The sequence below is a fragment of the Dioscorea cayenensis genome, chromosome 11, assembly GCF_009730915.1.
Source record: "Dioscorea cayenensis subsp. rotundata cultivar TDr96_F1 chromosome 11, TDr96_F1_v2_PseudoChromosome.rev07_lg8_w22 25.fasta, whole genome shotgun sequence".
NCBI lineage: Eukaryota > Viridiplantae > Streptophyta > Magnoliopsida > Dioscoreales > Dioscoreaceae > Dioscorea > Dioscorea cayenensis.
In genome coordinates, this window is record NC_052481.1 from 194,686 (window position 1) to 209,277 (window position 14,592).

General features: G+C 33.2%; 2 protein-coding genes across 5 annotated transcripts; one reads left to right on the plus strand and one right to left on the minus strand.

Annotated features, from left to right (window-relative positions):
* Nucleotides 1-2,999: 2,999 nt before the first annotated feature.
* Nucleotides 3,000-6,890, minus strand: LOC120272306 (28 kDa ribonucleoprotein, chloroplastic). Of its 4 annotated transcripts, none has more exons than XM_039279109.1 (6): nt 6,440-6,890; nt 5,591-5,692; nt 5,185-5,490; nt 4,676-4,851; nt 3,658-3,697; nt 3,000-3,146 (listed from the first exon to the last, which is right to left on the minus strand). In XM_039279109.1, the coding sequence occupies exons 1-4, from the start codon at nt 6,818-6,820 to the stop codon at nt 4,795-4,797; spliced, it is 846 nt and encodes a 281-aa protein (XP_039135043.1). In that variant the 5' UTR covers nt 6,821-6,890; the 3' UTR covers nt 3,000-3,146; nt 3,658-3,697; nt 4,676-4,794. The 4 variants fall into 4 exon arrangements, with proteins under 4 accessions (XP_039135043.1, XP_039135041.1, XP_039135042.1 ...); XM_039279107.1 differs by having other exon boundaries at nt 4,662-4,851; XM_039279108.1 differs by lacking the exon at nt 3,658-3,697.
* Nucleotides 6,891-7,803: 913 nt separating this feature from the next.
* On the plus strand, nt 7,804-10,760 carry LOC120271472 (ER membrane protein complex subunit 8/9 homolog). Its single transcript, XM_039278150.1, has 5 exons — nt 7,804-8,111; nt 8,192-8,338; nt 8,425-8,484; nt 10,294-10,460; nt 10,567-10,760. Exons 1-5 carry the CDS (start codon nt 7,899-7,901, stop codon nt 10,595-10,597), a joined length of 618 nt encoding a protein of 205 aa, XP_039134084.1. The 5' UTR covers nt 7,804-7,898; the 3' UTR covers nt 10,598-10,760.
* The last annotated feature ends 3,832 nt before the right edge of the window (nt 10,761-14,592 follow it).

Genomic DNA, 14,592 nt, shown 5'->3' on the forward strand with positions numbered 1-14,592 from the left:
ATATATATTATAAAGGATCCCAAATTTTTAATATTTTTTATTTTAATTATTATGCAGGGATTCGAAAATATTTTTACTGCAGTGCATAAACAGTACATAAACAGATATTCATTGAAGGAAGAATTTAAACTTTTGTCTTCTCTTTTGCACTCAAGTGTTTTATCATTGTGCTATTCCATGATTGACTGGATTTATTCATTGCAAACACAATAATTAAAAATAACCTTGTTTTTATTTATTATCTCATAAAAAAATTTATAAAACATAATGTGCATAAAACTCATTTTATCCATATATTTTTTATTATCACGGTTTAATCATGCATTAGTAAGAATAGAAAAGTTGAACACTTAACATATCATATATGACAGTCAAATGTTTTATCTTTTTTTTTCATTATTGCGTAACGATGACTACTTGATAAGAGTTAGTGATTCATTGAGAAGTGTTTCCTTATAAAAAAATATATTTTTAATTTTTTTTTTTTAAAATTTTGATTACAAACAAAGAGAAGAAGAAGAAGAAGAAGGAATGATTGATGGGGATGATGATTTAGGAAAGCATTGATGGAAGCTAATGTTTGTAAATGGTTTTTGAAGCCGTGCAGACAAAATACTGGGAATTTTGGTGCCATGTTGGTGTCGTCGTATCAACAAAAGACCTGCTGCTCCTGCTCCTGCTCCTGCTCATTAAAACACACACACTCACTCACTCTCAGTCACTCTCTCTGTGTGTTTCTCTGTTTCTGTGGCTCATCAGTCACGAGATCTTTTGTCCGTGACTTAACAAAATGGTTTGCAAATTAAGTCACAGTAATGTGAGTGTGGGGGTGTCTCTCTTTATTCGGTGAATATATATAAACATATATATATATATATATGAGGACCAATTCTCTATGAACGTTCATAGATAAAAAATCTATGGATGTCCATTATCAACCGTTGGATCGAGATCCAACGGCTAACATTAATGAACAGTAGATATTACAGTAAAACGAACAGTAATTACTGTTCAGAACAGTTATACTGTTTATCAATGTCGGCTGATAATTGGACGTCCATAGATTTCTTATCTATGGACGTCCATAGGAGATGTAAATTCTATATATATATATATATGAAAAATGCTGAATAGTTGAGTGATTGAGTCACCCGGAGCTAGAGATTAGCATTCCTCAATAACATTGCTCAATATATATTTTACTGTAAAATCTTAATTGAATTTACATTAGAGCCAAAGTTGTTTAAGCGAGTAGTTTTGAGTTTAAATTATTATGTATATAAAATAGCTATTTAAGCAAGTAATTTTGAGTTTAAATTATTATTATTATTATATATATAAATTAAACAAAAACTGAGAGAAATTTAACTTGTAAAATCTAAAATGAAGTTACCCAATAAAATTAGAGGCTTGAATAGGTTAATTGAATTTACAAATTGAAATTTTGCATGGGAGAAGTTTTAATCTTTTTAAGAGATTCTCAATATTTTACTTGGAATAATTTAAAATCTATGGCTTCTAAATAACTAGTGAGTCAAAAGAAAAATGTTTAATATCATTAAATTATTTTTTTTAATGGCTTTTGGGTTTTCATATTTTAAAATAATTTGAAAACTCAATTTTAAAATAATTACCTATTATTTATTATATAGTTTTTGCTGTTTAAGATAAGAAATTAAAATGAACATCACCATTACTTTCTGACCAAGACAAATTCCCTGGCAAAACATAAATCAACATGAAACATTAGCTTGAGAAAAATTTTGACCAAGTCTTTTTCTTTTTGCATATTAACAATTAAAGAGCTTAAAGTTTAGTTAACAGAAATAAAATTGATATGCTTGCATATTGAGATAAAAAAATACAGGACAAATTAAAAATAATATAACGCTTAAGAAAGAAAAACAAGAAAAGGTTAATTATTGCGCTAAAAAAGTTAAATTTAGTCACACGGAGATATTAAATAACAATTGCTCATAAATAAAATAAAAACCAACTTTACTCCTCTTTAACTATATAAATGTATTAGTTACACAAAAAAAAAAGTTTCCATAATTTTAAAATTATTTTTTTAAAAAAGGAAGTAGAAGATAAATCAAAGCCATTTGATTTAAGTGTATGACTATGAAATGGTGAGAGTTTGAATCATCTTATTAAAAAAATTAATTCACAAATAATATCACAGCCCACATTCTTGTGCCATTACAGACGGACTCCTCCTTTAAAAAGTATGAACCATGACCACAAGAAAAGCATGAAAATATATTTGACACGTTCTCTTGGAACATCTCCAGAAGCATAACCTTTTTCCCTGTGTTTCTTGTAGTCCAAGCAAAGAAATCCCAAACTTGTTCTCAAATGATAACATATTCTACATTTCCTGAAGACCTGATCAATTATAGGTATAAAAACACCAGCAATTCAATTCATTAATCTCAATAACAAGAATTCTCACCCTTCTGCTTCTTCTGTCCTGCAAAATAAAGAAAAACTGAAAGCATACATTGATAAACATGGATTTGCTACTGTTAATGTCTATCCTTAGTGCTACTTCTGAAGAAATATCCAGCGGGCACCGGAATTTGATCATGAATAACTGGAAAGATGTCAAGAAGACAAAGAATGCAAAGGATGATGACGGGAAGACCAGCACGAACATTTCACCATGCAGGAAAGCAACAGCAGAAGCCGAAGTTTGCGCCAGAGTTTGATGGGCTCAATTGCTTCGAGACTCTTGTCTTTCACTAATGAAGTCCTGCTTGACACCTTTGTTGTTGTTCTCTGATGCTAATTATAATTGTTCATGTTTTCGACTTGTGATCAAAATTTAAAGACAAGATATGCATGAAATTCTTTGCAGTACCTGACAAAAACAGTTTATTGCAACAACTGTTGGTAGGTGTTCAAACCATATAACATGATGTGTTGAGCGAAACACACACACACACAAACAAGTAACAAAAGACCTAGATAGGGTAGAGATAATATTGAGACATGAGTGAGATAAAACTAGTAAAGCCATCAAGATTGAAAACATAAACTTTGTGGAATATTTGATCAGAAAAAAACCTGCAAATTATGTTACAAGAATAAACATCATGGATCAAGGAACCAGAGGAGAGGGACATGGTAACTTCAGCAAGGTCCTGCAGAAGAAATCAAGTTGATATGAAAAAGGTCTTTCTCTTAGTCAATAAAACAATTGCAGAAAAAGATAATGAAATAGTTATTATTTTGCCTTTTTCCTTTGAAGGCAATCAGAAAGGACTTTGAAACTAGTATCACTAAAAACAGATCAAATGCTATTCCTAAAGTGATACTTTTCCCATATACAAGTTTCTGCCATTAAAGAAGTTCCAAGACAGGTGGTTTTTCATATTTGAGGCATGAAGTGGCTGGACAACGACTATTCATTTTTGGTCCATAAAGTTGTTGAAAATGAATGTGCATTATCATCACAAGTTTTAAGTGACATTTTAAGTGTAGCACTTGTTCATGGTTTGGCTTTTAGCAAAACTACTAAGTGACTAAGAAGATTGAATAAAAAGTAAAGCTTCCATATCTATCCAATTGATGTGCCCGTTTAGTTAAACAGCCCTATGATTTAAGAAACCTATGTGTTTGTATTATAGTTTCCACTCTATTAAAGAGTTATACCTGTATTCTACATGCATCTGTCCCCAGAATACAAGAAGTCCTGCATGGTGAAACAATCCACAAACCTTTTAAGATGAACAATGTTAATGACACAACATGTCATTCAAATTCAATCATAACTATAAAGGGATTGTACAGTGCAGGTGGGCTCCCTCCAGTGGACTATTCTATGCTCCATGGTTAGTTGAGACAAGATTCCTGCCATACTTCACTATACGGGAACAACATATCCTAAAATATTTCATGTGCTACCCTTGCACTTAAAAAGATGTGAAGGGAAAGTGGAAATATAAACAAAGACAATCTTTAAGCTCTCATTATCTGCATAGTCAAAGGAATGGTTGCAATGCAACTATGAAATCACAAGCAGTGCTTTCATTTGCTGCACATCATAAGGTGTGGTATGGTAGATGCAAATCACACATACTAAAACAGTCTATACAGCGATTTGTTTATGACTAGAGTAATACTTATTCAACCATCCGGAGCCTAAGAAATACTGCATGTTAGTGGCGTGGGTTTTTAGGTTCCTAAATCTGACGCCTATAGGAAGCAAGGAAAAAAAAGATTGGTAGCTAGCAAGCTAAAATGACACCATCAATCAATATCGTTAAGCCAGAACAATTTCCAAACATTGTAGTTTAAAAATCAATGACTCTTTTGCATTTTATGACGCTATAACATTACGCTCTGGCGAATAATATAAATCAATAGCACTTTTATATTATGTGTATATACTCTGCCCTCTATTAAACATCAGGGAATAATATAAAGAGCAGTGATAAAAAAGTTGATGTTATTGAGACAGAAACCAAAACTTGCACCATTTGCAATGCATTGGACTACTATATATACAGCATGGGTACATTGAAAATTAACTAGTGCAAAACTAAGGAATATTGCCTTCACATTTACAAAAGATTTGTGCACATGAGCATGAGAGTACCTAATTAATGTAAGTCTTCAATAATGGCTAAAAATTGAAGAATGATAATTTTAGTTACCTTCTATGCAATACCTCTGTTTGTCTCTTGTCCAAATGGATGCTGTAAGTACAAAATTCTCCCTATAAAATAGAAACAATGTCCCGCTGAAGTCTGAACATAAGATCCATAAATACTTCATCAAATGGTGTTGTCACGATTCACTCCTGTTAAGAACTTCCCTCACCAATAATGTACGTCCACGGAACTCCTGTTCAAAATCAATTATAAGAACAAAAATGAATAGGATTAAGAGTTTTAGCTATTATCAATGAGGCCAATATAATGTATTTTCTAAGAAAAGATTGCGTTATTAACATGGAACCCCTTATTGCTTGAGTAAGCATAATGGTATCCCAAGAAGATTGTCCTATCTGCAGGCGCTCGTGAAAATTAAATTTAGTGATAGCACAAAGACCAAAAACAAAAATATTTGATAAAGCTTCACTTATAAGTTTTATAAAAAGAATAAGATCAGCTTAAACAAAAAATGAAGCAAAGAAAAAAGCGATGTGTTCATAAACAAAATAAAAGGAGGATATACCGATCCATTTTGCTCTAATGCAGATTTCAGTTCATCAGCAGAAGAGAACGAGAGGAACCCATATACACGATTTTTCCCACCTTTACGATCATAGAGCACCCTCGTACTAACAACTGTCCCAAATTGACTAAAATGCTCTCGCAAATCTTCAGGCTTTACTGACCATGAAAGGTTGCCAATATAAGCTTTATAGGGGGTTTCAAAGACAATGTCTTTCTTTGGTGCAGTATTCAAGGCCTCAATGTTCCGTCTGCCAGATGTCATATCAGCTGAATATTGAACACGCATTTCTCGTCCACTCAAATCCTAGAAAAAATGTGAGCCATGTGTCAAAATAACCTTTATAAGTTCAAAACTAATCAAAGATACTACCAATTAAGGCACAGGAGAATCTTTCTCAACTTACAGAGCCATCCAAGGCAGCTATTGCAGTTTTAGCTTCTTGAATAGAACTCATTGTAACAAAACCACTTCCTCGACTAAAGCCCGTTGCTGGATCTCGAGATACCTGAACAAGTTAAATTAAAATGCCATCACACATATAGGATGAAAACTTCATTAGGAAACTAACTAGGAAGAACACTAATAATATATTTCCAACAGAATATTTACCAAGTCCATTTCATATGAAACAAAATCACCAATCTCATGAAGCTTGAAATCTGCATGTAAAACAACAGAATTCTCTTGCAAGTGGCACAATGAGCTCCAATTGATTACAAGTTAAACCACTAACAAAGTTAACCTCTTGTCTATCTCAAAAGCTTGATTGTTTAAGCAATTAATACCAGACTTCAACAGATTTTCCCCACCGTGCTAAAAGCTCTTCCCATTTTATTTTACATATCAAACAAATTTTAATGCCACACTACTGCATGCATTGCAGAGTCAGTCACATAACCCCCAAGCATTTGAAAAGGACCCTATTTCATACCATTAAATGTAACAAACAGTCCCAATATCAATAATAAGCAAAACTTTTAGTATCTCTATCAGTGATCAGAGAATAAAAATAAAACCACTCAAACTTTTTATAAATAGCACTGCACAATATTAGACATCAGTATCAAGCTTCACTAGATTTTCTGGAGCATAACCGCAAACAAGATGGTGAGGTATAAATAGTTAATTATGAACTAGCACAATATTTCTATAACATTGAATTCTAAAAGATCAAAAGAACAACATTGAAAATCTTCAAGGATAAATATCCATTCAGAACTAAAAGGGATTTAAGAAATGAATCATCTTATACCTCAACAGCGTAGACGGTTCCATGGGGTTTGAAGAGCTCCAAAAGCTGGGAGACATCACAGCTCCTGGGGAGATTGCAGACGTAGAGCTCGCAAGGCCGCACCCAGGGCTTCGGCTCCTCAGAGATGCCTTCTTCTTCGCCATCCCCCTTATTCTCATTCCCTGCCAAGACCTTCTCTTCTTCCTCAGCAACAGACCGCAATCGGGACCTGGAAGTGAGAGTGGGAGCGACAAGGGAGGTGGTGTATGAAATCGAAATGGATGTAGATGAGGGGGTGATGGAGGAGAAGCGAAGGAAAGACGAGGATGGCGATGGGATCTGGCGGCGTCGGAGAACGATCTTCGGTGAGGGAGCGGCGGTGACGGCGGCGGCTACGGCCATGGGAGCGGCGCCGGCAGCGAGAGGGGATAAGGGAGGGAAGCGAGAGAGAAAGTGTTCCGTGGTATTGACACGAAGTTTTGGATATTATGAGCCATTAGATTTTCTCTTTCTTTTTTTTTTAAATTATTTTTTAAATTCCTTTTATTGTATGTGTATTAATTAATATTAAATAATAATATTCGATTTAGTGTATATTAATTATTTTTTACATAAATTTTAAAATAGTTAAATATTAATATTATTCGGTTTTTAAAATTCATTGGAGAGATCTAATGATCACACGGCACCAGACCCCTGTAACTTTTCATAGAATGATTTACTCTATTTGTTAACTCGAGGATGTCTATGTTATTAGGAGGGTGCTAACCCGACTAAGTTTTGTTTTATTTTTTTCTTTATTCTTTGTGTGGGTATTATTGCGAAGTGCATTATTTCTGGTGATTACGCATTATTCTGGTGATTGCCTTCACTTTGGTTTAGTCTTGTTTTGATTTTATATTTTTTTAACCATTTATTTGTTTTTTATTATATGTTATTTTTTTAATAAATTCATAATTTATATATTTAAAAAAATATATATTAAAGTTTATTAATAATCATTTGTCTGTTTTTTATCATGTTTTTTATCATCTATGTTTTTTTTTAATAAATTTTTAATAAATATATGATTTATTAATATTTTTTTAAAAAAATATTAGAGTTTATTACTAAAAAATGCTTATTTTGATTATTTTAATTTTGATTTTTTTAAATATATTTGTAAATAATTATATCAGAAGATAATTTCGCAATAAAAGTATAAAACTGATAATAAGGCAGTATAATTTATAAAAAAAATTAAATCAGCATTTAAATTTTAATAATATAAAATTTCAAAACTTTTACTAAAAATATAAATCAAAATTTTGGCCACCAGTGACCAATAGAGTTTAGCCACGTAAGCAATCACACCGGGTTATTATATCTAACCAGAACCAAACAGCTGATCCCTGGTATTCAGATCGACGACCTTCAAAACACTCGAAATTCGAAGAACTCCAACGCTGCACCGCCGCCGGCCACCGCGAGATCGAGAGCCATGGCCGCCGATTGCCGCTATGAGCTCTCCCAAGCCGCGTACATCAAGCTCGTCCTTCACTCCCTCAAGCACCGGACCTACTCCGTCAATGGCCTCCTCCTCGGCCGCGTCCGTGAGGATTCCCCCACTGCCGTCGTCCAGATCGATGATGCCGTCCCCCTTTCCCACTCCCACATCGGCCTCCTCCCGACCCTCGAGCTCGCCCTTATTCAGGTACTCCTCTCCTCGCTTCGATCCAGTGACCGGGTATCGAAGCTAGGGCTTCGACCATTTGATCTCTTTGATGTGTTTAGGTGGAGGAACACTTCGGGGCTGTGGGCATGAGTATCGTTGGGTATTACCACGCCAACGAGCGGCACGATGATGCGGAGCTCAGCAACGCCGCGAAGAAGATCGGCGATCACATCTTCCGGTACTTCCCACGCGCTGCCGTCCTATTGGTAAACATCTGTCTTCCTGTTTTGGATCTATTGTGGATGAAGCCATTGATAAATTTGAACCTTTTCCGTGGTTTTTGATGCCGCAGTTGGACAATAAGAAGCTCGCGGGGTTGCCCAAATCGAAGGCACGAGATCCTGCTCTTCTGGTATTGCTGCTTTTATTTGTTAAAGATTATTTTTCATGCTAATTTTTTTTATTCAATTGAATTAGTTCAATCAATGAGCTTCTTGTCTAATTGATATATAAACTTGGGTGCCATTGTGATTCATATCAAGTCCTCCCTCTGTTCTGTATTCTTTAATTCTTTGTAGTACTTTGGTATCTGAGTGACTACTAAAGTATGTGGTGTTCATTTCAGTCAACTCGCCATTATCTTTCTTTGGCTGAGGGGCATGTTTGGCTTTCCACTATTTAGTTATCAACTGATTTTGTTTGTTATCAATCTATTGATTCTTTTACATCGCAAATCAGCTGTGGATTGTTTTCTTCACTTCTGTTATGCTTTGCCTTTTCTTTCCGGGTTATCCGATAAGGTTAAGAAGCATGTAGCTTGCTGAAGGCTATTAATTTGTCAGTTATCCTCTGTCACCAGTTTCCATGGTCTCCTATTATTTTTGTTTACTACGATTACAACTTATTTTCTCATAAGTTAGTTTTTGTTTTGATTTGTGTCGTAAAATGTGACTCTGAAAGTAGTTTATTTTGCAATGTAGGACTCAACACCTCTGTTCTTTATGTTGATTATTGTGACAAAAGGCATTCGACATTTATGGCCTTATTGTTATTTGAGCTTCACTTGTTTCAGTGTGTCCATGTATGTCTCCCTTGTCCATATTTCTTGGAGGGTTGATATTTAATTTGACAGAATTTTTTTTTTCTTTTGGGTGGCTTTGCACCTAGAGTGTCCATATATGATCATGTATAGTTTGATAAGCTTATTTTAGACTTGATGATTTAAAGCCATATCAAATTCGAATGTATCAGTATTGTTGTTGTTTGAATATAGGTTTAGTGTAGGATTTTTTTTGTTTTTAACAAAAAATTTGATGACGGCAATTATATAACAGCAAGGAAAAAATAAACAATTGATAAGACTTAATCTTGAATTGGTAATGTTATTATGGTTTATAATAATGTATGGATGTGGAACTCTGTTTTTTTAGTGTTGGATGGCATGCTGCTTTAACTATATAGCTTTGCATCAATAGATCAAATATCATATGCTAAATGAAAATGCCGCAAGAAATGAAGGAGAGATAATTTTGAGAGCTCAGGAGTATATTGTATGGCATATGTGATGCAACCTGAATGAACACTACATCAACCAAACTCATTTGATATTGATAAAGAATATTTATACTCTTAATGCACCTTGGTCTGCTATTCTAACAAATCTGAATGAATGCTACTTCCACCAAGCTCATTAGATATTGAGAACAAGATGCAAATTTGCAATTGAGGAATTTCCTTCTTTTTAGAGTGCAATGCACACACACAAACTCAGTAGATACCGAGAACAAGATATGAGTTTGCAATTGAGAACTTTCCTTTTTTTAGATTGCAACACCCACACACAAAATCACACACTCGTTTCTTCTTTTTGGAGTGCAATATATAGATACATTCACAAACACCCACTTTTCTTCTTTTTAAAATGCAATATAGATGTAGTCACACATGCACGCATGTATAATCTCTCAATGCATCTTGCTTTTATATTCATACAAAAATCAATTGACTCTGAGATCTTGATATGGCGCATTGTTACAAGTAGGCAAATATAATCATCATGACTTTGATGTTCAATTTGAGATGTTTTAGCTGCAGTGATTATTCTACACTAGTGGAACTTGATGTCCATTATCATAATTGAATTTTAATTTTGAAATGGTTTTACATGTTTCTACCTTTGTAACTGTTTTGATATATATATAAAATTTGTCTCCTTCAAAAGCTGTACACAAGGGATTCCTCCAAAAGTTGGCGTCAAGCTGGATCTGATGGAAACAATCAGTTAATCTTGAAAGAGCCCACAGCCAACATAGTCTTACTGGACTATATTACCTCTGAGAAATGGCAAGCAATTGTGGATTTTGATGAACATCTTGATGACATTAGCAAGTAAGCTCATGTTGCTGGAACTTTTCCTGAATTGCCCTTTGAATATCCATTTATTGTTAGAGCCACATGTACATTTTACTGACACGCTGTTGAATAATTTTTGCAGGGACTGGTTGAATCCGAATCTTTTTAAGTAGATCATTTGTATTCATAGTTAAATATTTTTGCAGGTATGATTAGGTCATCATAATCTTTAATTTCTGCAAATAAATTTACTTTGGCTTGAATTTGTTCAACTCACCCGGCTTTTTTATATTGTTTGACAATGGGATGCCATGAATATCTATTGTTTGCTTCCAACTTAATGTTTTATTCACTCCTTTTAGAATGTCTTTGTTATTAATTACTGCAAGACATGTTTGTGTTCAAATTATTGATCGCTGATGGTATTGAATTGCATTAGAACCTAGACCATGTTACCAGACCATTACTGAATTTTTAACTCCTTGTCTGACGTAATGCTTTGGATGTGATTATTTACAATTCCCAAGTTTATGCTGATTGGTGGTCTAGAAGACTGGTTCATCTCCAAAGATCTTAACCTGACCTGTATGTCATATTGTATCAATGCTAAGATACCTACTGATTGGGTTTACGAAATCATGAGAAACTGTCCAAACCACCTTCTGATATCAATATTGATGATCCCAAGGACAAGTTGATGGTTATCACTGATTTTTGTACTAGCATTTAGGTAGTGTTTCATGTTAAAACAGAGCATCCTTTTGTTTAAAATGGTGCGTATGTTCTTTAGATTTAGACGACTCAGATGACGGAGTTGTCTTCCTGGTCCATTTATCTTTTTGATTGTTCAGTAGCACTTACTAAAACTAAAAGCCAAGGCAAAATCAAATATGAGCGCTGGTGATACTTCAGTGTCACATATCATATAGGTATTAACTTTAGTTTTGGTCGCTTAACCATATTGATATGTTCATCTTGGTCATTCAAACAAAAAAATGTTTGTTATGGTTGAAAGATTAATAATTATTCTTAATAGTGAGTAACATGATTCTTTTTCATTCATTTTTTTCTTTTTTTGGGTTCAGTGAATAATTTCTTAGATTCAAATACCAAAATGAATATAAAGGAATAACTAGAGAGCAAAAATGCACTTTCGCTTTATCAAATATGTATGCTGATATAGCTGTCAAACTGCAATGTGTCTATCCATGTGCATATTGGTGTCACCATTAACCTCTGAAACTTATGTTTTGATAATTAATAAATTTTCATGGAACAATACAATAATAGCTAGGGATACTAAAATGCATGTAAATGTAGCATGCAGACCATAAGAAACTTGTGGGCAAAGTGGGCTGACTTCTCTCATTTTACGTGTTCATTTGTCCTGAAGTGGGGGAGTGCGGGTGATGTGGGCGAAGTGGGCGGACTTCTCTCATTTTATGTGTTCATTTGTCACTTTCCCCACTTCCGTCTCAAGTGAATTTTGAATTAACTTCACTTTGCCAGTTTTTTTTACTGAAGTGGGGGGAAGTGAGCCAATCTATAAAAACTTACTTCCTCTCACTTCCAAAGTGTTTTTTTGGATTCATAGAACTTTACATAACACCTAAATTCTCTATTTATATTTTCATTTTATGACAAATAGACACCAAAAGTGCTGGAAGTGATATCACTTCCTCCCATTTCAGGGAAGTGGTATTTCCTTCACTTTCCCACTTCAGATCACTTTTTCCCAAATGAACATGAAAGCTCAATTTCTTTTAAGGAAAAAAGCAGCTTACTATACAATAAGGCTAAAACATTGGTCATTTTATTAAGGGGTTTTTGGTTCATGATAATGTGTTATTGTGCATTACATGTTAATCCGAAAAAATTACTATGTTTGACATTCTAGTAGCGGTAATATTGATGGTAATATATGATTACCAACAATAAAATTTTATTACCAAGAAATTTGGTAATTATATTACTAAAAAAGTGCTTATTTGGATTATCGAGTGGTAGTCATGTGAAAATATTATTTTAGACAAATATATATTTTTCTTTTACAAATTGATTTTTAATATTTATATATATTCATGTATATGTATGTATACATATATGCATATACATAAAGCTACATATTAATGTGGGGAGGAACCCTGCCTCTGATCTCTTGCACCCCCATAACTCAATTTTTTTTTAAGTTATATTTAAAATTTTTATATATTATTATTTTATCTAAATAACAATATTACTAATAATTCTAACTATTTTAAAATATAAAATTATCTTATTTGATTGATATATAATAATATAAAATTATATTTATTTTATTTTATCATCAACTTAAGGGCCCATAATTCGTGATTTTTTTACAATAGTCTTTTCATTAATAAATAAACTTTTTTTTTATAAATTGTTATAAAACATGAAATACTTATGTAAATTTCCTATTTTTATATATTACATTAAAACTGCACTTGTTTGTGTTTTCCAAAATTCCAGAGATTGCAGAGACTTCTCCATGCTAAAAGAAAATTATATTATATAAATGTTATAAAAAAAAACCCTATTTATCCATGAAAACTATTTTATCTCCACATTAAATCTTGAAAGTATAGAATCTTTATCATAAAAAGATTTATTTTAAAATTATTAATTTCAATAATTAATTAATGAAAACATTTGGTTTTAGCTTAAACAGAAAACTTTTGTTATATTAAAAATAAATAAGATATTTAAAAACTTTAAACTTATATTAATTTAAAAAATTAATTATTGAAAAATGTAAAGAAATTGAATTTATTATTTATTATTAGATAAAATAACTTGTATATGAAAGGTTAATTATAAATAATATATAATTTAATATATCATGTTAAAAATATTTTAATATTATTATAATATTGGAGAGTTTTGGCAGAAAAGTTTTTTACTAGAACTTGACACTGCCAATGATGTCTTCTATTTTAATATATATTAGGGTTGTGGTTATATTTTTATATATATTAATGTTGCAGATGCAGTAAGTTTGATGTAATGGGTCTTCAGTTATAGTTGTAATGAATCCTTAGTTATACGTGCCCAAACTCCATAACCCCATAGAGTGGTGATCCCACGGACTCGGTTCCGTGGGATTTACAATGGAACCGAGACGTGGGATCATCTGGTCCACACATCTGTTTATCTACAGTAAAAGTTAACTTTATATTAAAATATAGTTAATGGTAGATTAGACATTTTACTTTCAAATTTTTTATTTCACATCTTTCCCACAAACTCTTTCCCCTCTCTATTCCGTTCTCCTCATCTGTTCATGCCTTCCAATCATGAGCCAACCCCCCTCTCGCAAACTAGAGCATAGTTTTGAAAATGGTAACTGCTGGGAAAACAACTCAACAATTAAAAAGCTTGCTATATTATCGTTTTGGCAAAGAAAAATTAAAAAAAAAATAATTGGACGAAGTGTCCAAATTCCATCATTAAACAAAAACAAAATTCATTCATAAACGACAATACCACCATATTATCTCATCTCTCATCTTATTTCTCAACAAACATCCTTTGACTTAGCATCCATGATGAAATAATGCATACACTGCTACTTCTTCAACACTGATCTAACTCAATCAGAAAAAAAGAAAAAAAAAATAAAAAGGATCATCACATCCGCATACGCTACACAAAGTAAGCACCATCTGTTGGTCGGGTCACCAAATGTGGGAAATTATTAAACCCAAACAACACACCATTCAAGATCGGAGATCTATATTAAAACTTCAAAGAACGGTGATAATTAGTCACCAAGATCTGAACCCATTCAGGCGTCCACCCATTCCAATTATCGCGACGCACATACAAGTAGCACACGCCTTACCCGCATTGCCCTTGCATCTTGAACATGTTTGTCAAACATCTTTCGAACGCCCTGACGATGGGTTGTCCACCCGAAGAGATTGCGGGGAAGATGAGGAATAAAATATTTGACGGTAAAATACTGATCTACCCTTAACTATATTTTAATATAAAATTAATTGTTACTGTAGATCAAAAGATCATATGGATGAGATGATCCCACGTCTCGGTTCCATTGTAAATCCCACGGAACCGAGTCCGTGGGATCACCACTCTAACCGCATATCACCACCACCTGTACCCAAACCCCATAACCCCATGTCACCAC